Here is a 27141-nt window from a genome sequence, read left to right as displayed (position 1 = left end):
GCAAAACATGGGTTGGTGGAGAAGAGACGCAAAACAGGACATGGCCCGATATTCAGTTTTTACTGAAGTCAACGGATCTAAATAACGCGCGGGGAGAACAACGGGCGCTCGGTGCGACAACTCCTGTTTTGCGACCGCAACCACTCCCCCTTCCCATTCTTGTGGGGACACTCAGGCTTTTGACTTCCTACAACACAAATTGGCGGAGTGGGTTTTTCTCAGCTCAGCCCAAGATTCCGGAGATCTTGGTTGCCTTATGTCACCACGGTGGAAATGAGATTCCCTTTTGGAAATAATCACACTGATTTGAGGATAAGTTCACTGATCCCACACTTCTGGGGGAGACGAAGCCATTCTTGAAGGGAGCTCCTGTCTCTGACCGGCACTCCCGAAGAGCGTAGTTTCCCCAGTGGCTGTGCGGAATCCGTCAATTCACTCTGATTCAAAGATGGTTTAAACTGGGAAAGGGGAGATGGACCGAGGCACCTTCTACGCCTTGTGAAAGCAGAGACCGGGTTGCTCCATGAACTGCCTCTGAGGAGCTTTTACCCACAGTCCCGCCAGTTTTACTCAGGCAGTCTCCAGTGTTACTCTTCGGGCTATTCGACATCCTAATCATCTCCTAACACACCAGGAGGAAGAATTGGTTGCGCTGGTGACCTATGAGCATGGAGGGCATTTGTTCCAGGGGTAGCGAACGGCCACACTGAGTGGCGGAACAGCCTCCTCCTATGTTCCAGGCCACCGGCTCCCTTTCAGAAGAGCTGAGCAGCAGGGCTTCAGTGCTGAAATCAAAGTAACCTGACTAAAATCAGGCGGATAAAGGAAGACCACACATGAATGCGCCGAAGCCTTCAAACGCTAACGTCACAATGATTCCTGGGCGATAATAAGAAAGATCGGAGACGTACTGGCGTTGAGGCCTGTCCCCTGGTCCCCGCCAATCGGAAGGTCTACAGGGAGTGGGGGGGGGGGGAAAGAGATAAGGTTGCCCATACCACGCTAGGCCTCAAATTCAATTTTTCGCCCTTGCCCTGAAATCTCTGCAGTCCTCCAATTTGGGCCTTTTGCGCATCCCCCAATTTTTAGCGCTCCACAAATCTCTTAATTTCTGGAATTCCCTCTTGAGACCACTCCCCGCCTCGCTCTCTTCTCCTTTAGGACGCCATTTAAAACCTACCTCTTTGACCAAACTTTGGGGTCACCTGTCCTAGTATCTGCTTATATAGCTGGTGTCAGTTTTGGTCCGATAATCGCTCCTGTGGAGCGTCTTGGCTCGTGATAGGCGCTGTATAAATGCAAGTAATTGATTTGGGATATTCTGCGCTCCGCCGCATGTGATGGGGCGATTCCAGGGGATAGACAGGCTCAGTGCACTTTGCAAGAGGGTTCCAGGAAATTGGTCTGTTATCATCAAATTGAAAAGTCATAACGTGAAGCAATTTTTAACATGTATATATATATTAGTTATAGTATAATATTATTGCCATTAAATGGAACAATGGCACTTACTGGCCTCCACGTTGCATAATAGGACCCTGGATAACATAGGTTCCTGGAGTACTCAATGATCCCTATTCCTGCTACAACTGCGCTGAAGGCATTCGCTGCAAATACAAGCTTCACCTGCAAACAATACAAGGTGACATTAAGGATGTCTACTGAAAAACTCACTGAGATAGCAGGAAAGGAAAGAACTCCCGTTCCTGCAGTGCCCTTAGGACTTCCCGAAGAGCTTCACAGACAATGAATTACTTTTTCGATGTAGGAAAGGGGGCAGCCAATTTGCGCACAGCAAGCTCCCACAAACAGCAATGAGATAAATGGGATCACCTGTTTCAGTGATGTTGGGCCCAGGACACCAGGGAGAACACCAGTTTCCTCAAATAAAACAGATGCTCTGGCCATTAACTCATGGCGGTTTGTGGGTGCTTGCTGTGTGCTGTCACCATACTTTCATTGGCTGTGATGCGCTTTGGGGTGTCCTGAGGTCGGGAAACACACTGTATAAATGTACGTCTTTCTTTCTTTCAGGATGAGCAGAAATTTTCTCCAATTAAATATTGGGAAGACCGAAGCCATCGTTTTTCGGTCCCCGCCACAAACTGCGTTCCCTAGCCACCGACTCCATCCCTCTCCATAGCGTCTATCTGAGGCTAAACCACACTGTTCGCGACCTGGGCGTCATATCTGAATCTGAAATGAGCTTCCGGCCGCATATTCGTGGCATAACTAAAACCGCCTATTTCCACCTCCGTAACATCGCCCCTGCCTCAGCTCATCTGCTGCTGAAGCCCTCATCCACACCTTTGTTACCATCAGATTTGACGATTCCAACGCACTCCTGGCCGACTTCCCACATTCTACCCTACGTAAACTAGAGGTGATCCTAACTCGCACAGAGTCCCACTCACCCATCACCCCCTGTGCTCACTGCCCCCTGTCCTAACTCACACCCAGTCCCACTCACCCATCACCCCCTGTGCTCACTGCCCCGTGTCCTAACTCACACCAAGTCCCACTCACCCATCACCCCCTGTGCTCACTGCCCCATGTCCTAACTCACACCAAGTCCCACTCACCCATCACCCCCTGTGCTCACTGCCCCGTGTCCTAACTCGCACCAAGTCCTGCTCACCCATCACCCCCTGTGCTCACTGCCCCGTGTCCTAACTCACACCAAGTCCCACTCACCCATCACCCCCTGTGCTCACTGCCCCGTGTCCTAACTCGCACCAAGTCCCGTTCACCCATCACCCCCTGTGCTCACTGCCCCCTGTCCTAACTCACACCGAGTCCCACTCACCCATCACCCCCTGTGCTCACTGCCCCATGTCCTAACTCGCACCGAGTCCCACTCACCCATCACCCCCTGTGCTCACTGCCCCGTGTCCTAACTCACACCCAGTCCTGCTCACCCATCACCCCCTGTGCTCACTGCCCCGTGTCCTAACTCGCACCAAGTCCTGCTCACCCATCACCCCCTGTGCTCACTGCCCCATGTCCTAACTCACACCAAGTCCCACTCACCCATCACCCCCTGTGCTCACTGCCCCGTGTCCTAACTCGCACCAAGTCCCGTTCACCCATCACCCCCTGTGCTCACTGCCACCTGTCCTAACTCACACCGAGTCCCACTCACCCATCACCCCCTGTGCTCACTGCCCCGTGTCCTAACTCACACCGAGTCCTGCTCACCCATCACCCCCTGTGCTCACTGCCCCGTGTCCTAACTCGCACCGAGTCCCACTCACCCATCACCCCCTGTGCTCACTGCCCCGTGTCCTAACTCACACCCAGTCCTGCTCACCCATCACCCCCTGTGCTCACTGCCCCGTGTCCTAACTCACACCCAGTCCTGCTCACCCATTACCCCCTGTGCTCACTGCCCCATATCCTAACTCACACCAAGTCCCACTCACCCATCACCCCCTGTGCTCACTGCCCCATGTCCAAACTCACACCAAGTCCCACTCACCCATCACCCCCTGTGCTCACTGCCCCGTGTCCAAACTCACACCAAGTCCCACTCACCCATCACCCCCTGTGCTCACTGCCCCATGTCCTAACTCACACTGAGTCTCGCTCACCCATCACCCCCTGTGCTCGCTGACCCATGTCCTAACTCACACCGAGTCCCGCTCACCCATCACCCCCTGTGCTCACTGCCCCGTGTCCTAACTCACACCAAGTCCTGCTCACCCATCACCCCCTGTGCACACTGCCCCGTGTCCTAACTCACACCGAGTCCCACTCACCCATCACCCCCTGTGCTCACTGCCCCGTGTCCTAACTCACACCGAGGCCCACTCACCCATCACCCACTGTGCTCACTGCCCCGTGTCCTAACTCACACCGAGTCCCACTCACCCATCACCCCCTGTGCTCACTGCCCCGTGTCCTAACTCGCACCGAGTCCCACTCACCCATCACCCCCTGTGCTCACTGCCCCGTGACCTAACTCACACCGAGTCCCGCTCACCCATCACCCCCTGTGCTCACTGCCCCGTGTCCTAACTCACACCAAGTCCTGCTCACCCATCACCCCCTGTGCTCACTGCCCCGTGTCCTAACTCACACCAAGTCCCACTCACCCATCACCCCCTGTGCTCACTGCCCCGTGTCCTAACTCACACCAAGTCCCACTCACCCATCACCCCCTGTGCTCGCTGACCTACACTGGTTCCCGGTTAAGCAACGTCTCGATTTCAAAATTTTCATCCTTATTTACAAATCCCTCCATGGCTTCGCCCCTCCCTATCTCTGTAATCTCCTCCAACCCGATGAGACGTCTGCGCTCCTCTAATTCTGCCCTCTTGAGCATTCCTAATTACAATCGCTCCACCATTGGTGGCCGTACCTTCAGCTGCCTGGGCCCCAAGGTCTGGAACTCGCTCCCTAAACCTCTCCGCCTCTCTACCTCCTTTAAGATGCTCCTTAAAACCTACCTCTTTAACCAAGCTTTTGGTAATTTCTTCTTACGAGACTTGGTGTTAAATTTATCTGTTTTGTCTTAGAACACTGTTGTGAAGCGCCTTGGGATGTTTTACTGTTAAAGGTGCTATATAAATAAAAGTTGTTGTTGCTCCACCCATAAGAAGCTTTATACCCAAGCACTGAAGAGGAAAACCACACCCTCCTTCCCCGCTTTGTGTCTACCTTGTCCAGCACTGAGATTGCAAGGCTGACACGGTGCAAAGTACAAGTGTATGGAGGGCATAAACTGGAGGTAACCCTCCCTCCATTTGACTTTATGTGATTGCCAAACCAGTAGCAATAGTGACACAAATACTAACCTTGAAATTGTTTGATAGATCCTTAATCTCAGTTGACACTGCTCCCGAAATGATGTACTGCAAAAGAGAGCACTGGAGAGGTTAGTATTTGTTCACACACACACACACACACACACACACACATAGGTACTTCAGTTAGCCACACTCCCGGTTATCTGCAAGAGTCAGGGCTTCATCTGGTTAACAACAACTTAAACATAATAGCGTTTTGAACTGATTTCTCACAGAGGGTGCTGTATACTCATCTGGAGCACTGCATTCAATTCTGGGCACCGTGCCTCAGGAATGCTATAATGACCTTGGAGGGGGTGCAACGCAGATTCACCATAGAAAAGCACAGCAAGGAAGGAGGCCATTCAGCCCATCGAGTCTGCACCGGCTCTTTCAAAGAAATCAGAATGATACCGAGGGCGCTCAAAAGGTTGAATAGGCTAGGCTTGTATTCCCTTGAGTATAGAAGATTGATGGGGGATCGAATCGAGGTGTTTAAAATGTTAAAGCGTATCAATGGTGTCCATCGTGAGAAACTATTTCCTCTGGTGGGGGAATCCAGAACAAAGGGGCCTAACCTTAACATTCCGTTCAGGGGTGATGTCAGGAAGCACTTTTTGCACAAATGGTCAGAGAAATCTGGAAAGCTCTCCCTCAAAAAGCTGTAGAGCCTGGGGGTCAATTGGAGCTTTTAAGACTGAGATAGATAGATTTTTGTTGGGTAGGAGAATTGAGGGATATGAAGCAAAGGCGGGTAAATGGAGTCAAGGTAGAGATCAACCATGATCTCAATGAATGGCGGAACAGGCTCGAGGGGCAGAATGGGCTTCCTCCTGTTCCTGTGTAACAGGCTCGAGGGGCTGAATGGGCCTCCTCCTGTTCCTGTATTACAGGCTCGAGGGTCTGAATGGTCCTCCTCCTGTTCCTGTGTAACAGGCTCGAGGGGCTGAATGGGCCTCCTCCTGTTCCTGTATTACAGGCTCGAGGGTCTGAATGGTCCTCCTCCTGTTCCTGTGTAACAGGCTCGAGGGGCAGAATGGGCCTCCTCCTGTCTCCATGTGCCTCTCTTATTCTGTTCCTTCCTTACTTTAATTACCTCCTCCTGATTTCATCCAGCCCTCTCTGCTTTTACCCTAAATTTATCAACTTGCTTTGTGTTTCCGCTTGCTCAGTGCACACAACCGTCACCCATTTTGTGTTTATGCCCCAGACGAGCCTCCTCCCACTCTATTTACTGCATCCCGCCCTATCAGCATACCCTTCTATTCCTTTCACCAAACATGTACTTATCTAGCTTTCTCTTAAATGCATCTTTCTCCCAAAGAAAAGGAGAGCGACTTCAATGTGAGGTGTCATGTATTCAACCAGTATTGTAACCCATGTATAATCTGACCTAAGTTGTACACCGTGAGAACACTGACCACTAGGTGGGAGACACTCCTAACCTGGACCTTCAGGTATAAAAGGGGAAGCTCCACCCACCTTCATCACTGGAGTGCTAAGGAATAAAGGACAGGTCACAGACTGACCTCCTCTCAAGCATGGGCCTCGTGTGCATTTATACTGTATAGTAAGGACGTATCAATGGCGACAGGAAACTGGGATATAAACCACGCGAGCATGGCCACTAGCAGAACAGACGAGAGGTACTGTGTTAAGGAATGGTTGGGACAGAGATTCAACATTGTTAAAGCAGCACACAGTTCTCCAGGCAGACAAGGGCAGTCAGGCATGCCCCAACATGTAGTCGAACCCAGAGGGGGAGTTCGACAGAGACAATGGCAAGCTGAACAGCGATTCACGCCATTGCAAGGGACAATGTGGCCAGTAATGGGGCCATCAACACCTGTTAATGGTGCACTCAAGGATAGTCACAGGAGCAGTCAGGGACGATCGACTGGCAAGGGACCTTTTGTTTCCAACAACAGCTCATGTTGGAGGCGTGGAGGCACACACTCAGCCGGAGTTTGCAGAGATGAGCAAAATACCTGCAGAAATTGCAGAAATGGACACTGGGGGAAATCGCTGGAAGCTGAAGTTCAGCGAGTCCATGTGGAGCACGTATACAGTTCATACACCAGGACGTCACCGATAATGATGAAAGTGCTCCTCAATGGCATCCCAGTATCAATGGAGCTAGACACGGGGGCCAGCCAGTCCCTGATGGGTATCAAACAGTTTCAAAAGTTGTGGGCGTCCAAGGGCAGGAGGCCAAAATTATCGGCGATTGACGTACAGCTACGGACTTACACAAAGCAAATCATTCCGGTGCTAGGCAGCGCCACGGTAGTCGTGACCCGCAAAGATTCGGAGAACAGGTTGCCACTCTGTATTGTCCTAGGGGACGGTCCCGCACTACTGGGGAGGAGTTGGCTTGCTGTCATGAACTGGAAATGGAGCGATGTCAATGCAATTTCCTCTGTGGAGCGAGTATCATGCTCACAGATCCTGGACAAATTTGACTCATTATTTCAACCCGGCATTGGCACTTTCATGGGGGCCAAGGTAGTGATTCACATAAACCCGGACGCCAGGCCAGTACACCACAAGGCCAGAGCGGTGCCGTACATGATGCGGGAAAAGATAGAAGGCGAATTGGACCGCCTGCTGAGGGAAGGCATCATCTCGCCAGTCGAATTCAGTGACTGGGCGAGCCCGATCGTGCCGGTGCTCAAGGCGGATGGGTCGGTCAGGATATGTGGTGATTACAAGGCCACCATCAATCGGGTGTCACTCCAAGATCAGTACCTGCTACCGAGAGCGGAGGACCTCTTTGCAATGCTATCCGGTGGCAAACTTTTTTCAAAATTGGACCTGACCTCAGCTTACATGACCCAGGAGCTGGCGAGTGAGTCGAAGAAGCTGACCACCATCACGACACACAAGCGTTTTTTGAGTACAACAGATGTCCGTTCGGGATTCGCTCGGCCGCCGCGATCTTCCAACGAAATATGGAAAGCCTCCTCAAGTCGATTCCAGGGACGGTGGTTTTTCAGGACGACATCCTCATTACGGGTTACGATACTGAAGAACACCTCCACAACCTGGAGGAGGTGCTACGCAGACTGGACCGGGTAAGTCTGCGACTGAAAAAGGCGAAGTGCGTCTTCCTAGCTCCAGAGGTAGAATTCCTGAGGATGAGGGTAGCAGCAGACGGGATCAGCCCTACTGCGTCCAAGACGGAAGCGATCCAGAGAGCACCCAGACCCCGTAACACGACGGAGCTGCGTTCGTTCCTGGGGCTCCTGAACTATTTTGGTAACTTTCTTCCCAAATTAAGCACGCTGCTAGAGCCGCTACACATGCTCCTACGCAAAGGTCGCGAATGGGTCTGGGGGGACAGCCAGGAAAGGGCTTTTAATAGAGCACGCAATTTGTTATGTTCCAACAATCTGTTAACGCTATATGACCCATGTAAGAAACTTGTGTTAACGTGCGATGCGTCGTCCTATGGTGTCGGGTGTGTGTTGCAGCATGTCAATGCCAAGGGTCAGTTACAGCCGGTAGCTTATGCCTCCAGAAGTCTGTCCCAGGCAGAAAGGGGCTACGGGATGGTAGAAAAGGAGGCGCTCGCATGTGTATATGCGGTAAAGAAAATGCACCAGTACCTGTTGGCAGGAAATTTGAGCTGGAGACAGATCACAAAACCCTAACGTTCCTTGTGGCCGACAACAAGGCCATAAATGCAAACGCATCGGCCCGCATACAGAGGTGGGCACTCACGTTAGCTGCCTATGACTATACAATTCGGCACAGACCAGGCACCGAAAACTGCGCTGATGCACTCAGCAGGCTCCCACGAGCCACCACTGAGGGGGCTATCGAGCATGCTGCTGAGATGGTCATGGCTGTTGAAGCTTTCGGAAGCGAAGGCTCACCCGTGACAGCCCGTCAGATTAAAGTCTGGATAAATAGAGACCCGCTAAGGGAGGCCCCCCTTAGCCCCTGGCCATGGCCCGCCAAGCCTTGGTCACGCATCCATGTGGACTACGCAGGTCCTTTCATGGGAAAAATGTTTTTGGTTGTAGTAGACGCCTACTCAAAATGGATCGAGTGTGACATTTTAAATTCAAGCACATCCTCTGCCACGGTAGAAAGTCTACGGGCAATGTTCGCCGCCCATGGTCTACCGGACAACTTGGTCAGCGACAATGGCCCGTGCTTCATAAGCACCGAATTCCAGGACTTCAACGCAGGTAATGGAATTAACCATGTCAGAACGGCACCGTTCAAGCCGGCCTCAAACGGCCAGGCAGAACGAGCAGTGCAGATAATCAAACAGGGGATGCTCAGAATCCAAGGGGGTTCCCTACAAAGCCGGTTATCACGCTTCCTGTTGGCCTACAGATCCCGACCAGACTCGCTCACAGGGGTTCCACCCGCAGAGCTGCTAATGAAAAGGACGCTCAAAACCTGGTTATCCCTTATACACCCCACTATGAAAGAAATTGTCGAGAGCAGGCGCCAGTCACAATATCACTACCATGACAGGAATGCGAGGGCACGATGTATTGATGTGAATGGCCCTGTTTTTGTCCTCAACTACGCTGCAGGGCCCAAATGGTTCGCAGGCACTGTGATTGCCAAAGAGGGAAATAGGATTCTGATAGTTAAACTTACCAATGGACAAATCTGCCGCAAACACGTGGATCAAACAAAAAGGAGGTTCAGCAACCCCATAGAAGAAGCAGAGGAAGAACACGATATAGAGTTCACTCCACCACAGGTGACTGAACACCGGAACCAAAGGGAGGAGAGCCCAGTCACTGTGGGCCGTCCGGACAGGCCTGAGGCACTGCTAACAGCAGACACTCAGGCCAGCGCCCAACAACCGGAGCCCCAACTCAGGTGCTCTACAAGGGAGCATAAACCACCAGAGAGACTCAACCTGTGATCCCAATAAGACTTTGGGGGAGAGGTGATGTCATGTATTCAACCAGCATTGTAACCCATGTATAATCTGACCTAAGTTGTACACCGTGAGAACACTGACCACAAGGTGTTGAATTTGTGGGAGACACTCCTAACCTGGACCTTCAGGTATAAAAGGGGAAGCTCCACCCACTTCCATCACTTGAGTGCAAAGGAATAAAGTACAGGTCACAGACTGACCTTTCAAGCATGGGCCTCGTGTCATTTATACAGTATAGTAAGGACCTATCATGCGGTGTGCTCCATGTACACCTTTAAGAAAACGATAGCAGAGTATTTTTTAAACAGTGAGAGATTGGGAAATGTTGGTGTTCAGAGGGACCTGGGTGTCCTTGTACACAAATCACTGAAAGTTAACATGCAGGTACAGCAAGCGATTAAGAAAGCAAATGATATGTTGGCCTTTATTACAAGAGGGTTTAAGTACAAGAGTAAAGACGTCTTACTGCAATTATATGGAGCCCTGGTAAGACCACACCTGGAGTACTGTGTGCAGTTTTGGTCTCCTTACCCAAGGAAGGATATACTTGCCACAGAGGGAGTGCAACAAAGGTTCACCAGACTGATTCCTGGGATGGGGGATTGTCCTATGAGGAGAGATTGAGGAGACTGGGCCTATATTCTCTAGAGTTTAGAAGAATGAGAGGTGATCTCATTGAAACATAGAAAATTCTTACTGTGCTTGACAGGGTAGATGCAGGGAGGATGTTTCCCCCGGGCTGGGGAGTCTAGAACCAGGGGTCACAGTCTCAGATTGAGGGATCGGCCATTTAGCACTGAGATGTGGAGAAATGTCTTCACTTAGAGGGTGGTGAATCTTTGGAATTCTCTACCCCAGAGGACTTTGAGTATATTCTACAGAGATCGATAGATTTTTGGACTCTCAGGGAATTAGGGGATACTTCAGAAAGATGGAGGAGCAGGCTCGAGGGGCCGAATGGCCTACTCCTGCTCCTAATTCTTAAGTTGAGGTGGTGTTGCCAAGTAAAGCATTGTGGGGTTTTCACTTGCACTAAATGTGTCTCTGCAGCAGGAGATTGTCGGTTTAAAAGAGTAGATTGAGCAACTGGACAAGGTAATTTGTTTAGGAGGGTCGGCCTCCATCTTAACTTCCTACGAGGGTACACCTATCAGAAAAGGCCAGCTGCATTTTCTGAGGCCTGGACGAATCCGTGTTCCATGTATACGCAGAGCGTGAGAGGTTCCGGCCCCTCTTCCACAATTTGAAGGGGCTGCTCCTCAATTTTTGGTTGCGCTTCAGTTCCGCAAACCAACTTAAAACCTTATTGCACAGGATTGCCCCTTGCAACACTGTCCACGCCACATCCCCAATAGCTAATGGGAGGACTCCCGCGTCGGGGGGCCCTCCAGTGGGATCCCCCGCCGCCTCCTGATGGCAAGTTGGGAAACTGATTGCAAACACTTTTAATATAAAATGCTGCCTCAGTTTGATGGGTGATTTAACTTTCCTGGAATTCAGTGGCACGACGGTTTAACCCTCTGTTGTGGTGGGAAGCACAGCTGAAAAGCTTGTCAAAAATATACAAGACTGTTTCCTGACTCAACATGACTCTTAATGAAGTAACTCGGGACAATCATAGATTAGATCTAGTGTGGTGAGCCTGAACTCCATGTGGGGGAACATCTGCCCCACAGTGACCACAACATTATAGGGTTGCAATTGGCTGGCAGGACGAAAGGCACTGAAAAACTGCAATTCGTAGCAGATTTCAGAAGATCAAACTTCACCAAAATGGCAGATGATTAGGAATGGGTATAGTGGCTGTTGTGGAAGAATTATCTCTTAGTGTATAATACTCTTGTTTTTGGTACTGTACCATGTAAACATTCAAGCAACAAACTGCCTGCTTAAAACAAAAGACACATTTAGACGCCAATGTCGTTGACCCGGAGTCATGGAGCTAGGGGAAGTAAGACAATGGGCGGGTTGAAAAGGCAAACAGATGTATATCGCTTATACTAATAACAGGAAGATAGTTCCTTGTTTTTCTGCTGATGCGAGGAAAATAACCCCACTTGTGTGTGTGTATGCTAGTTAACCTTTGACTTGCCACAATGTAAAGATAGATTGTCATAGCATTACCATATAGGGTAAGACGTTACAAAAATGTTAGATAATTGGACAATGGTGTAAGGGGGCGGGACCGCCCCCAAAGGTATAATTGTAACTTGGAAACTTCGCTCGGGGAGAAAGTGTGGTGAAGCTGCGGAGTTTCCCCACTTCTCCCAGAGCGCACTGTACGAATAAACTGTGACGTTTTCCTTCACCGTACTCGGACTTGGTGTGGAATTTATTTCCCTTACAGTGGCTAACCCTACTGGGTGATGAAGAACCAATGTAGAATACAAATGGAAATTTTTTAAGCAAAAAAGAGGGGCCGAAATTCACCTCCACCGAAATTCACCTCTGCTAGGCACGGGTCACGCCTCCCACTTTTCCTGCGTTTTCACCGCTGCAGTGGATGCGGTGGCCTCTTGCGCGGACTTCAGCTTTGTCTTTTTTTGTTTGAGCGGGGCGGAAGTTGCTCATAATGGTAGAGCCCGTTGCGTGGCGGCCGCAAGGTTTAGTTTAGGTGGCGGGAGTGGAGTGTGCGTCATAATGGGGGCGGACGTAGAGTCCGCCGCTGTCACCCATCAGCCTCGTGCTGATGGCATCATCACGCTGACGCCACGTCACCGCATCTCTCTCGAGCGCTGCGATTATTTTAGTTCGGTCCACTGAGCCACCAGGGAGGATTTCGGGCCAGGCCAGCAGCCTGACACCCAAGAGACGGCGGGGGGGGCGGGGGCCAGGCTGCCTGTTGGCGGCCCAGCCAAACCCGCGGCCATTATTGTCTGCCCGATCTGGCAGTCGGCCGACAAAAGAAATAAGATGGCGGCCATGGCAGTGCGCCCTCTCCCCTTTAATGGCGGCTGCCCCGCCATTTTGCACACTGTGCACCGACAAAAAATACTGTCATTGAGTGGTGACCGCAAGATTTATTTTAGGTAAATTTTGCTTGCGGGGCGGGAGATCGGCGGTGTGCGTTCTGATGACACACTTAGGAGGATTCGGCAGCAGCGGGGCGGAAGTGGGGACTGCTGGAGAAACCACCGAGGAGAATTTTGCGAACGCCGGCCATGTGACGAAAATCCGGCGGCCACTCGACACCGCCACATGGCCGCAGTTTTCCAGGCCTTATCGGGAGGCTGAATTTTGGCCCCAGAAATTGCGGAAAACAATTATGTATCCAAAGTGTGATAAGAAAAAGCCAAGGTGGCTGACTGGTTATGTACAAAGATAAATAAGATGTAAATAGAAATGTTTCTATTAAATAAAGGCTTTTAATATTCAACTCAACAGAGTTGGGTACAAGGAGCAACTAAAGAAAACAAAGGCTGCCACTAGATTAGCAAAAAGGCTGATGGAAAAAAGGATTGCAGATAACTGAAAATGGGAAAAGCTTTTTTAGTTATGTCATCAGCATCATAGGCAGTCCCTCGGAATCGAGGAAGACTTGCTTCCACTCTTGGCATGAGTTCTTAGGTGGCTGTACAGTCCAATACGAGAACCACAGTCTGTCACAGGTGGGACAGATAGTCGTTGAGGGAAGGGGTGGGCAGGGAGCCTGGTTTGCTGCACACTCCTTCCGCTGCCTGCGCTTGATTTCTGCATGCTCTCGACGACAATGCTTGAGGAGCTCAGCGCCCTCCTGAATGCACTTGCTCCACTGAGGGCGGTCTTTGGCCAGGGACTCCCAGATGTCAGTGGGGATGTCTCAATTTATCAGGGAGGCTTTGAGGGTTTCCTTGTAATGTTTCCTCTGCCTGCCTTTGGTTCGTATGCCATGGACGAGTTCCAAGTAGAGCGCTTGCTTTGGGAGTCTCGTGTCTGGCATGCAAACTATGTGACCTGCCCAGTGGAGCTGATCGAGTGTGGTCAGTGCTTCGATGCTGGGGATGTTAGCCTGGACGAGGACGCGGACGTTGATGCGTCTGTCCTCCCAGGGGATTTGCAGGATCTTGCGGAGACATCGTTGGTGGTATTTCTCCAGCGACTTGAGGTGTCTGCTGTACATGGTCCATGTCTCTGAGCCATACAGGAGGGCGGGAATTACCGCAGCCCTGTAGCCCATGAGCTTGGTGACAGTTTTGAGGGTCTGGTCTTCAAACACTCTTTTCCTCAGGCGACCGAAGGCTGCACTGGCGCACTGGAGGCGGCGTTGGATCTCGTCGTCAATGTCTGCTCTTGTTGATAGGAGGCTCCCGAGATATGGGAAGTGGTCCACGTTGTCCAGGGCCACGTCGTGGATCTTGATGTCTGGGGGACAGTGCTGTGCAGCGAGGACAGACAGGCAGTTATGTAAGGAATCAGAGAACTGTCAAAGACTGTATTGGGCCATTGAAGAATGTTCAAGGACAGTTTACAAAGCAGTCACTGGGTATGGTGGAAATATTAAATGAGTACTTTACATCGGTCTTCACCGTTGAAGATGATGCTCGGCTGTAAGAATTGTGTTACTAATAGCAAGATTAAGATAGATGAACATATTATTTTAGAAAGAATTAAGAACTTGAAAATAGATAGAGCAGCTAGGTCAAATGATATCTACCCGAGGGTCCTTGGGAAGATGGGACATGTGCTGTACGAGCCCCTGGCCTGTATTTTGAATAGCTCACTACACTCTGGCATGGTTCCTATAGACTGGAAGGAGGCTAATGGAGTCCCCATCTTTAAAAAAGGTGACAAGACGAACTACAGGCTTAATAGTTTGACATCAGTGATAGATTAAGATGCTTGAGGGATGCAATATATGAATGCTTGGATAAGGAGGGATATATTAGGGACACCAAACAGGGGTTCACAAAAAGGTCATGTCTTACAAATCTAACTGTATTTTTGTCTACTTCGACTTCCAAAAAGCTTTCGATAAGGTACCGTACAAGAGATTTCTCAATAAGATTGAATCTTCTGGTAATATACTGAGCTGGATTGAGAAGTGGCTGGCAGGATGTAGGAAAATAGTTATAGATGGATTTGGATCTGTTTGGAGACCGGTCACTAGTGGTGTCCCACAGGATCGGTGTTGGGACCACCGCTCTTTACTATTTTTATTAGTGATCTGGATGTAGGTGTTGGGGTTACGACCTGCAAATGTTACCAAGATCCACGCATGTGTTAGAACTGTAGACGATGCTCGTCTGCTTCAGGCGGGTCTTAAAGTGTTGGGAGACTGGGCTCATGACTGGCAAATGATGTATATCTTAGATAAGTGCAGTGTTCTGCACGTGGACAGGGCAAAGGCTCAACATTCATACACCTTCCAGGGAAAGGCATTAAAGGTGGAGATAGAAAGAGATTTGGGCATTCTAGTGCATACATCCTTAAAGGTACAGGAGCAATGCAGCAATTTCTGGGGCAAATAGGGTGTTGGGGTGTATCCATCGGACAATTGAGTAAAGGACAAGGCGTATTGTTTTGTCCTTGTACAAGACCTTGGTCAGGCCACACTTGGCATACAGTGTCCAGTTTTGGTCTCCTCACATGATGGGTGAGGATCTGGAAAGGGTGCAGAAGAGGGTCACCAGACTAATTCCCAGTTAAGAGTCCCAACTCTTTTAGCCTATCTTAGTTATCAAGAGAGGCTAAAAGAGTTGGGACTCTACACTTTAGAGAAGTGTAGACATAGAAGTGATGTGATTGAGGTTTACAAGACAATGAAGGGAATAGATTTTGTTCCAATTAAATAGGTTAGGATGGACCAGGGGTCACAATTTAAGTTCTACAAGAACAGACCAAGGTTCGATGTCAGGAGGTAGTTCTTTCCCCAGAGAATAGTGGACCTCTGGAACAAGTTGTCGTTTCATGTGGTGGATGCAGATTCGCTACATTCCTTCAAGCGAGAGCTGGACCTGTTTCTGACTGTGGCGAACATTACCTCTTACAGAAGGTGGGTACTGCAGGGAATTTAATGGCCAGAGTGATCTCCTGGGTTAGTTTCAATCGCCTCGATGGGTCGGAGAGGTATTTCCTAGAATTTTTTCCACAAATTGGCCTGGGTTTTTAATCTTTTTTTTGTCTCCCAGGAGATCATATGGTTTTCGGGTAGGATGGAAAGAACATATTGTTATAGACAAGGTATCACAATTGTGTGGGACAGGCTCGATGGACGAGGGGCTCCTTACCTGTCTGTCAATGTTTGTATGTTTGTATCCAATTCAGTAGAAATGTCTTTGCCCAGAGAGTGGTGAGAATGTGGAACTCTTAACCACAGGGAGTGGTTGAGGCAAATAGCAAAGATGCAATTAAGGGGAAGCTGGATAAGCCAACGAGGGAGAAAGGAATAGAAGGATATGTTGGTAGGGTGCGATGCAGTTGGGTGGGAGGAGATTTGTGCAGAGCATAAACACCGGCATGGACTAGTTGGGCTGAATGGCCTGTTTCCAATCCCCTGGGAGGACAGACGCACCAACGTTAACGTCCTTGATCAGACCAACATCCCCAGCATCGAAGCACTGACCACACTCGATCAGCTCCGCTGGGAAGGCCACACTGTTCGTATGCCAGACACGAGACTCCCAAAGCAAGCGCTCTACTCGGAACTCCTACACGGCAAACGAGCCAAAGGTGGGCAGAGGAAACGTTACAAGCGACACTCTCAAAGCCTCCCTGATAAAGTGCGACATCCCCACCGACACCTGGGAGTCCTTGGCCAAAGACCGCCCTAAGTGGAGGAAGTGCATCCGGGAGGGCGCTGAGCACCCAGAGTCTCGTAGCCGAGAGCGCGCAGAAAACAAGTGCAGGCAGCGGAAAGAGCGTGCGGCAAACCAGTCCGACCCATCCCCTACCCTCAACGACTATCTGTCCCACCTGTGATAGAGACTGTAATTCCTGTATTGGACTGTTCAGTTACCCAAGAACTCACTTTGAGTGGAAGCAAGTCTTCCTCGATTTCAAGGGACTGCCTATGATGATGATGACTTTGGATTTACATCAACCACTCCCTGTGGTAGCGAGCTCCACATTCTCACCACTCTCTGGTTTCTCCTGAATTCCCTAGTGGATTAGTGACTATCTTGTATTTATAGCCCCCTAAGTTTTGGTCTGCCCACCTCACCACCCCCCCGCCCCCCCCCCACTCCTCCATAAGTGGAAACATCTTCTCTACATCTACCCGGTCAAATCCCTTCATTATTTTAAAGCCCTCTATCAGGTCAGCCCTCTGCCTTCCCTGTAGTGGGGAAAATGCTTGAAGCTAGCATTAAGGAAGAAATAGTGGGACATCTAGATAGGAATAGTCCAATCAAGCAGGCGCTTGATTCATGAAGGAGAAATCATGTTTAACTAATTTACTGGAATTCTTTGAGGATATAACGAGCATGGTGGATAGAGGTGTACCGATGGATGTGGTGTATTTAGATTTCCAAAAGGCATTCGATAAGGTGCCACACAAAAGGTTACTGCAGAAGATAAAGGTACGCGGAGTCAGAGGAAATGTATTAGCATGGATCGAGAATTGGCTGGCTAACAGAAAGCAGAGAGTCGGGATAAATGGGTCCTTTTCGGGTTGGAAATCGGTGGTTAGTGGTGTGCCACAGGGATCGGTGCTGGGACCACAACTGTTTACAATATACATAGATGACCTGGAAGAAGGGACAGAGTGTAGTGTAACAAAATTTGCAGATGACACAAAGATTAGTGGGAAAGCGGGTTGTGTAGAGGACACAGTGAGGCTGCAAAGAGATTTGGATAGGTTAAGCGAATGGGCTAAGGTTTGGCAGATGGAATACAATGTCGGAAAGTGTGAGGTCATCCACCTTGGGAAAAAAAACAGTAAAAGGGAATATTATTTGAATGGGGAGAAATTACAACATGCTGCGGTGCAGAGGGACCTGGGGGTCCTTGTGCATGAATCCCAAAAAGTTAGTTTGCAGGTGCAGCAGGTAATCAGGAAGGCGAATGGAATGTTGGCCTTCATTGCGAGAGGGATGGAGTACAAAAGCAGGGAGGTCCTGCTGCAACTGTGCAGGGTATTGGTGAGGCCGCACCTGGAGTACTGCGTGCAGTTTTGGTCACCTTACTTAAGGAAGGATATACTAGCTTTTGAAGGGGTACAGAGACGATTCACTAGGCTGATTCCGGATGAGGGGGTTATCTTATGATGATAGATTGAGTAGACTGGGTCTTTACTCATTGGAGTTCAGAAGGATGAGGGATGATAGACATCGAAACATAGAAAATAGGTGCAGGAGTAGACCATTCGGCCCTTCGAGCCTGCACCGCCATTCAATGAGTTCATGGCTGAACATGCAACCTCAGTACCCCATTCCTGCTTTCTCGCCATATCCTTTGATTCCCCCTAGTGATCTTATAGAAACATTTAAAATAATGAAGGGGATAGACAGGATGGAGGCAGAGAGATTGTTTTCACTGGTCGGGGAGACTAGAACTAGGGGGCACAGCCTCAAAATACGGGGGAGCCAATTTAAAACCGAGTTGAGAAGGAATTTCTTCTCCCAGAAGGTTGTGAATCTGTGGAATTCTCTGCCCAAGGAAGCAGTTGAGGCTAGCTCATTGAATGCATTCAAATCACAGATAGATAGATTTTTAAACCAATAAGGGAATTAAGGGTTATGGGGAGCGGGCGGGTAAGTGGAGCTGAGTCCACGGCCAGATCAGCCATGATCTTGTTGAATGGCGGAGCAGGCTCGAGGGGCTCGATGGCCTACTCCTGTTCCTAATTCTTATGTTCTTATTAATGTTGGGGAGGTCCAGAGCCAGGGGTTGCAGTCTAGGGATGGGCCATTTGGGACCTAGATGGGGGGGGACTTCTTCACCCAGAGAGTGGTGAACCTGTGGAATTCTCGACCACAGAAAGTTGTGGAGGCCAATTCACTAAATATATTCAAAAAGGAGTTAGATGTAGTCCTTACTACTCGGGGGATCAAGGGGTATGGCGAGAAAGCAGGAATGGGGTACTGAAGTTGCATGTTCAGCCATGAACTCATTGAATGGTGGTGCAGGCTCGAAGGGCCGAATGGCCTACTCCTGCACCTATTTTCTATGTTTCTATGTTTCTAGAGAAAAGAACCCCCAGCCCACTCGCAGCTCCACACGAGAGTATGTCGGGGAATCAGCACCACAAATTGTTTATTGATGCACGGTGATGGCAAACGCGGAAGGTCTTGAGAAATCTACCCTTGAATTGACACGGACGATAAAATTATCAACAAACCCATATTCCGGTCCAAAAGGGAGTAGCAAAAGCTGATCCATGTGCATGCCTTGCGATGAAGAACAGGGGAATGCCAAACGTCAGCTGGATTAGTCCCAGCATTATCTGCGTGACCTACAATTAGAGCAAGTTTACACAGGCACCATTAGACTAGAACTTGCCACAATGGAAAAAACATCAGTTTGACTTGTACAATCAAATGTAAACTTTTTTATTAATGAGTTGATTAGCATAAACATGTAAATAAGAGTATTACAATAAATAAGCGATTTATGACCTTGACATTTTTTTGACTGAATTAAGTTAATAAATGCATGATATTTTGCTGGACAAGGCTATTATTTTGCTAAACAAGGTTATAATTTTGCTAAACAAGCGTATTATTTTGCTAAACAAGCGTATTATTTTGCAAGACAAGATTATTATTTTGGTAAACAAAGGTATTATTTTGCTATGGGTGTAATTTGCTAAGCAAGTATTATTTTGCTAAACTAAGTTATTATTTTGCTCGACAAGGGAATATTTTGCTCGACAAATGTATATTTTGCTAAACAAGGGTATATTATTTTGCAAGACAAGGTAATTATTTTGCTAAACAAGGGTATTATTTTGCTAAACAAGGGTATTATTTTGCTAAACAAGGGTATTATTTTGCTAAACAAGGGTATTATTTTGCTAAACAAGGGTATTATTTTGCTAAACAAGGATATTATTTTGCTAAACAAGGATATTATTTTGCTAAACAAGGATATTATTTTGCTAAACAAGGGTATATTTCGTGAGACAAGGTTATAATTCGCAAGATATTGGTATATTGCACTAGGCAAAAATGCATTTTGCTAGACAAGGGTACGTGTTGATGGACAAGGGTATGAAGGGATATGGTGGTAAGACAGATGGATGGAGTTATGATACAGATCAGCCATGATCTCACTAAATGGCAGAACATGCTCGAGGGGCAGAATGGCCAACTCGTGTTCCTATGTATTTGATGAAAGCACAGGCTTTTAAAGGCATGAATAAAAACAGCAAGGCAGAGGGGGAGGGTTCTAGAGGGGAGGGCCAAGAAGGTTGAAGGCCTGTAGCTGGTGAAGCAGGGCGAGGGGATGGGGAAGAGGCAGGGGGGAACGGATGGGAGGGAAGGCCAGAGTCACAGAACCAGGGAGTACACAACTTGGGATGTAGGGCTTGAGGTGGTTACAGAGGTATGGCGGGGAAAAGAGCCTTTGTTAGCGAGAACTCGAGTTTTAAACTCAGTGCATTGGGAGACAAGGAGCCGATGGTGAGTGATGGGTGAGTCGGACTCCATTACGAGGCAGGATTCAGGCCACGTGCTTTGGATGAAGTTGGAATTTGTGCAGTGTGGAGCTTTGGGGAGTCGGGGAAACAGGAATCTGGAGGGTTCAGTCTGCAGCTAAGAAAAACATTTCATGCCATTTATCCGGCGTATCTCAAGCGATTGAAGAGAAGACAATATATCCTTACTCCGAGAGAACTCAGGTGTCCACTTAAACCTTTGGACGCCATGGTAGATCCTCTTGGTCTGGAACTTCACACGGACTGCACGGGCAAAAGGAAAAGGTGGTGTACATAACCATTATGTAAGTGCAGTGTTTATGAATGAAAACATTGAGAAAAGCAACAGACCCAGTTCAATGTCTATTTTCTCTCCCACTTTTACCGGCCTGGAGTTTGAAAGTAGGCTCTCCAGTTCTGGACAGATACACAACCGATGGGCACTCAGTCAATGGAGGTCTACACTGAATTACAGAATCTTGCAGCACACAAACAAGCCTTTTGGCCCAACTGGTCTATGCCGGTGTTTGTGCTCCGCACGAGCCTCCTCTCACTCCAATTACCTCTTCCTACTCTGCCCTCATATCCCTCGGCCTCACGTAACAATCAATGTGGTGGTGAGTTCCATATTCTCATCACTCAGTGTAAAGAAATTCCTCCTATGTTCTTTATTTGATCTTATATTTATGTCTCCTTGTTCTGGACTCCACTACAAGTGGAAATATCCTCCACGCCCACCCTATTGAAACCTTTCCTCATCTTGAAGGCATAAGACATAGGAGCCGGAGTCGGCCATTCGGACCCTCGAGCCTGCTCTGCCATTCAATGAGATCATGGCCGATCTTCTAACTCAACGTCACCTTCCCGCCTATTTTCCCCCACCCCCCCACCTTCCCTGTAACTTTTTGGGGGGCCACATGGCTCCTTTAATGGACTGCGTTGCCCATTCAAAATACAGCACGTGTGCTTTTTTCTGGTTAAAAGCTGTCTCACTGGCTGGGCGGGACCTCCACAGTGCTGCTCGGCCTCACAGCTTAAAGGGAACATTGTCCGTGACTCCCTTAGTATCCAAAAATCTATCGACCTCTGACTTAAATATACTCAACGACTGAGTCGCCACAGATAGACCGCTATCAGGTCACCTTTCAACCCTCTCTTTTCCAGACAAAAGATCCCCAGCCTGCTCAGTCTTAACTGACAGTTGCACCCTTCTTAATTCTGGTTAACTGAATAAATCTATCTGCACTTTCTCCAGTGTTTCCCATACTATGGAGAACGGAACTGCACACAAGAACTCCAAGGACGGTCTAACCAAGCTTCTATATCAATGTAACATTTCCCCGTGTATCAGAGTAGGTCCAGACCAGCGACCTGGCTGGCTCCAAGGGTCAACCTTCACTGTATGGTCACACACCCAATTTCCAGTGATCCAGTACTTAGAAGTGACATCGTACACCCAAAAACGGCAGGCAGAGACAGACAGCTGTGAAAGGAAGGTCGATTTTATAAGCGCGAGGACAGTCAGCCAGCGGAAACTCTTGGAGGCGAGTGAGCAGCCAGATATGAGCTGCCTCAGAGCCCTGATCTTGACCCAGTTCCAACTAATAGAATGGCAGGCGGAGTTCAAGTTGTGACTCTTAATCCCTCACATTTACATGTCCCATACTAACATCATGTGGCGTGATTTAGATAGATGTGAAATGTTGCCCGTTATAAAGTAACTTTTGAACGGAGGACTGTGACGGCAGCAGTGTGATATAATTCCAGGAGTTGGACATGGTCTTTGCTGGGAGTGATGGGATAGCTCCCTCCGGTAGCCTAGTGAGCACAAACACTGCTGAGAGGCCGCACCAAGCTATGCAAGACCAGAAGGTTTGATTTCTGTCCTGGTGTTTATGCTCCACACGAGCCTTCTCCCACCCTATTTCATCTCACCCCATCAACATATCCTTCGATTACGTTCTCCCTCATGTGTTTATCCAGCTTCCCCTTAAATGCATCCCTGGTAATCAACCACTCCTTGTGGTAGAAAGTTCCACATTCTCACCACTCTCAGACCTCAATAGAGCACCTGCATGCAGTAGAGAGGAATGTGTGAGTACGTGAGGGTGGAATTGAGCATGCCCTGATGCTCTGTGTGGGATTTGACACTCGAGGCTAGAAATTGATTTTTTTAGTGATAGCAGTATTTTTTCGGCATTTTTCACCAAAAATACCGTTAAAAATACTGCTATTTTTTTAAAGGCCTAAAATTGGCCAAAAAATGCACCCGGTGGTAAAAATCGGCATTGCACGAGGATTCACGGTGGAAACCGTGATCCTCGCCAACTTTAGTCCAAGACTGATTATCACTAAAAAGACAGGCCCTGGGAGGGGGGAAAACACAAACAAAAATTGCAAAAAAACAAAAAGTAAAATTAAAATTCACAAAACACTCGCAAGACACTTATCGCGCGAATCGCTGAAAAAGAATTAAAAAATACAAACTTTAACTTAGCCATTTTGCAGGTCTTCATACTTACCGCTGTTTCTGGGGCTGTAACGCAGGCTTTTCTCGGGCGGTTTTTTTCACCCAGAGTACGGCTGCACCGCACTGAGGGAGCACCGCACTGTCGGAGGGGCAGTGCTGAGGGAGCACCGCACTGTCAGAGGGGCAGTGCTGAGGGAGCACCGCACTGTCAGAGGGGCAGTGCTGAGGGAGCGCCGCACTGTCGGAGGGGCAGTGCTGAGGGAGCGCCGCACTGTCGGAGGGGCAGTGCTGAGGGAGCGCCGCACTGTCGGAGGGGCAGTGCTGAGGGAGCGCCGCACTGTCGGAGGGGCAGTGCTGAGGGAGCGCTGGTCAATTTAAATGGTCAATTTAAAGCGATAGCGCTTTTTTTTCGACTTGCGCGCCGGCGGTTCGCTTCATAGCGGTATTTCAAAACTGCCAGCACACAACTTTGGCCAATTGAGGTGAGCACCTTTTACTATCAAAAACGGCAAAATATAGTCGAAAAAACAGACGCAAGGCTGACCAATTTCTAGCCCTCACTATTAAAAACACTTGAAAGATTTGCATTTCTACTTTCCACAACCTCAGAACGTCTCAAAGCACTTTACAGCCAATGAAGTACTTTTGGAGTGGAGTCAGTGTTGTAATGTGGGAAACGCAGCAGCCAATGTGCATACAGCAAGCTCCCACAAACAGCAATGTGATAATGACCAGAGCATCGGATTGTAGTGATATTGACTAACGGATAAATATTGGTCAGGACACTGAGGAAAACTCCCCTGCGCTTCTTTGAAATTGTGCCACGGGATCTTTTAAGTCCACTTGAGAGAGCAGACAGGGCTTCGGTTTGTCTCATCTGAATGACAACACCTCTGACAGCGCAGCACTCCCTCAGCACTGCCCCTCCGACAGTGCGGCGCTCCCTCAGCACTGCCCCTCCGACAGTGCGGCGCTCCCTCAGTACTGCCCCTCCGACAGTGCGGCGCTCCCTCAGCACTGCCTCTCCGACAGTGCGGCGCTCCCTCAGTACTGCCCCTCCCACAGTGCGGCGCTCCCTCAGTACTGCCCCTCCCACAGTGCGGCGCTCCCTCAGCACTGCCCCTCCCACAGTGCGGCGCTCCCTCAGCACTGCCCTCCGACAGTGCGGCGCTCCCTCAATACTGCACTGGAATAACAGTTTAGATTTTTGTGCTCAAGTGGGACTTGAACCCACAACCTTCTGCCACACAGGCGAGAGTGCTAGCCACTGAGCCACAGTTGACACTGCCAAGGTGCATGCATCACAAATGTGAGTATCGGGCTTTTGGACCCTGCAGACAATTGTGAAGGCACCCATCCAGTTATTTTGGATAGGGTACAGGGAGGAGGTGGGGTGCAGAAATGAATGAACAGATTAAGTGTATAGTGTGAATGTTTAAAAATGTATAGAGACATTGAAGTTGAGAATGTGGGAAAATATAGACAGTGAAATTGAACAAAGAATTCATGGAGGAATAGCCATGACATCTCAGACTCGAGACTGCAAAATGTTGCAATACTAATACAGTTTAAAAAAAACCCACAGCTTGCAAAAAACCTCAAGGCCGTACTAACTCACATTGCTAACCTGAAACATTAACAGTAAGAGAATAATGGGCCTTTGTGTAAAATCAGACAATTCTTCGGTCGGCTTATGAGTGGACAAGGGAAACAGGGATCAAAGAGGATAGGCTGAACTAGGATGTCACTCTAATTGTATCTTGTTATCTTTTACCGAAAATGTATAACCGTCGTCCCTTTACAATGTAACGTCACTTTGTCCGTAGGAAGTGGGTGCGATCTATAGAGTTGCATTCCTTCTGTCTGATAAAGTCCCCGATCGGGATTTGCTTTGAAATAAAAGCTTGCTTTGTTTAAGACAGAAACGGTATTCGTTTCAGTAATTTTGCTGAACCAGATTGAGGTAAAAGAATCCAGAAATTAACATTTGGTGTCAGAAGTGGGATCTCAACGGACGACTGCCGAAAACTTGCGAATTAAGAGCCAGACTAGCCTTGGACGAGACGAGGGGAAAGTGGCCACTGGAGTGAGTATGATTTCAATACTGCTCCAGTTTCCCCCGGTTTCAAAAGTCTGAGGAAAGTTTAGCCACTCGCTGGTTCTCAGGTAGTGTCTGAACGAGATCCAGGACAATCTGGTGAATACCTTTCAAACTTAGAATAGGGATAGAGATAGGGAAATTGCGCGGTGACGCAAACCAAGCGGCGACTTGGGAAGATAGGTTATAGTTAGAGCTAGATAGGGATAGATGATCAATCATAGATCCAAAAATTAATAGGAAAGAAAAGAGACTCTTGTGAACGTCTGTTTAAATGAGAAATGCTTCTGTGATTTTTACTGCAAAAAAAAAGCCGGGGAGTTGTGGTTTGTTTTAGCTCCACCTACTTTTTCAAACAGAATGAAAGTTTTTTTAACCCTTCGTAGTGTTGTCCTGGATGTGGGAAGTTTAAGAGTGTGAACCTTATTGAATTACGTATATTCGGATGATAAGTTACGGAGCCAGGAAATGCACAAAGTTTGTTGAGTAAAAATAAAAGAAAAAAATACTATGGGCCCAAGTTTCCACAAGAAAAAAAACGGGTGCCCCTCCGAGCTGGGTGCCCGTTTTTCACGCCTGAAACGGCGCCTAAAAAAATCCTCGGTATTCTCCACCTACTTACAGGTCCTGTGGCCCTCGGCGCAGCCAGCACGAGCTGTGGGGGGGGGGGGCGGAGCCAGGTCCCTGCGCTGAAAACAGTGCCGGGACCTCTGCACACAGTCGGCACGCAAGTGCAGTAGCTCCAGGCGCCGAACTGTGTGGGAGGGGCCCGAAGCACGCAGCCCCTAGCCCTGGCCCAATGGCCTCACTGGGGCTCCTCCCCCCGCCCGCCCCGACCCGCTCCCCCCCCGACCCGACACCCGCTCCCCCCCCCCGACCCGACACCCGCTCCTGTTGCCCGACCCCCTCTCTCTTCCCTTCCCCTCTCCCCTCCCTCCCCCTCTCTCCCTCCCTCCCTCTCTCCCTCCCTCCCTCTCTCCCCTTCTCTCTCTCTCTCCCTCCCTCCCGCCCTCCCTCTCCCCCTCTCCCCCTCTCCCCCTCTCCTCCTCTCCTCCTCTCCTCCTCTCCTCCTCTCTCCCGCTCAGCGGCACGAACAACTGCAGAATTCTCCCTGGCTGAAGCACTTTCACACAGGTAGGAAGATGGTTTATTTAATCTTTTCTTGGCTTATAAATGTTTATTCAGGTTGGATTTATTTGTATAATATTTGTATAAGTTAAATAAGGATTTACTGTCGAATTTAATGAGTTCCCTTCCCCCCCACCTCGTTCTGGACGCCTAATTTGTAACCTGCGCCTGATTTTTTAATGTGTAGAACAGGTTTTTTCAGTTCTACAAAAATCTTCACTGGCGCCATTCTACTTTAGTTTGGAGTACATTTTCACTGTGGAAACTTTCAAATCAGGCGTCAGTGGCCGGACACGCCCCCTTTTGAAGAAAAAATTCTGTTCTAAACTAGAACTGTTCTACCTGACTAGAACTGCAGAAAAAAAAATGTGGAGAATTGCGATTTCTAAAATAGTCCGTTCTCCACCAGTTGCTCCTAAAAATCAGGCGCGAATCATGTGGAAACTTGGGCCCATGGTCCCGGTGGTTAAAAAAAAGGATTTAACATGCTCACTTACTTGTCGAAAGAAAACATTCAGAGAAGGCACAGCAAAACAACTGAGATGGATTCAAAAGGATTCAAAAAAAATATATATTAAATAACACGACCTTGAGGCTGGAACAATGGAGATAACGAAAAGCAGTCCACAGCCTACGTGCCAAACTTCTCTCTAGTTATGGAAAAGACAAAAAAAAAAGTAACGTACTAAATAGGTGCTGAAAAAAAAATGTTCTGAGATTTTAAATTATGAGAAAAATTCCACTGCAGTCTGAAAAAAAAATCACTCCTGTCCAGTTGGCAGAAAAACTCCATTAAATTAGGGCTTTCATTGACTGATTGGATTTAAACTGCGCAGTGACGCGAAAGGATAAGGAAATTTGGAGACTAAAAGAAATTAAATAAGGCTCATAAGAAATCAAATTTGGAAAATTAGGCTCACAGGGAATTAAGTAAGGCTTATGGAGAATTAAATAGAGGATAGGTGTTCAAATCAGGTGTGACGTCGACCTCGTATATCACTTGGCCCGTCTAGGCACTGATTGAATTTAAATCACGCAGCAACTCGAAAGGTAGGGCCGACGCGGATGCGCAGCGGCGCGAGACGTGCGGCGGCGCGAGCTTGCGGCCGAGTGAAGGAGGGCTGACGCAGATGCGCAGCAGCGTGGAACGCGTGGCGGCGCGGGACGTGCGGCGGCGCGAGCGCGCGGCCGAGT

The 27141-nt window shown here is 48.8% G+C and overlaps 1 protein-coding gene across 2 annotated transcripts in view; it reads right to left on the bottom strand.

Moving 5' to 3' along the window:
• Positions 1-27141, bottom strand: part of LOC139272803 (membrane-spanning 4-domains subfamily A member 12-like) — a 76278-nt gene that overhangs the window by 30872 nt on the left and 18265 nt on the right. For both annotated transcript variants that reach the window (XM_070888910.1, XM_070888911.1), the window contains exons 2-5: positions 20441-20515; positions 18956-19069; positions 4797-4853; positions 1513-1626 (exon numbers count right to left, since the gene is read on the bottom strand). In XM_070888910.1, the coding sequence (XP_070745011.1) occupies positions 1513-1626; positions 4797-4853; positions 18956-19069; positions 20441-20482 (327 nt within the window). In that variant the 5' untranslated portion in view covers positions 20483-20515. The remainder of the gene's footprint in view (positions 1-1512; positions 1627-4796; positions 4854-18955; positions 19070-20440; positions 20516-27141) is intronic.

Source organism: Pristiophorus japonicus, chromosome 9 (genome assembly GCF_044704955.1).
Source record: "Pristiophorus japonicus isolate sPriJap1 chromosome 9, sPriJap1.hap1, whole genome shotgun sequence".
Classification (NCBI taxonomy): Eukaryota; Metazoa; Chordata; class Chondrichthyes; family Pristiophoridae; genus Pristiophorus; species Pristiophorus japonicus.
Note: the sequence above shows the minus strand (reverse complement) of the source record. Positions and strands in the feature narration are given on the sequence as shown.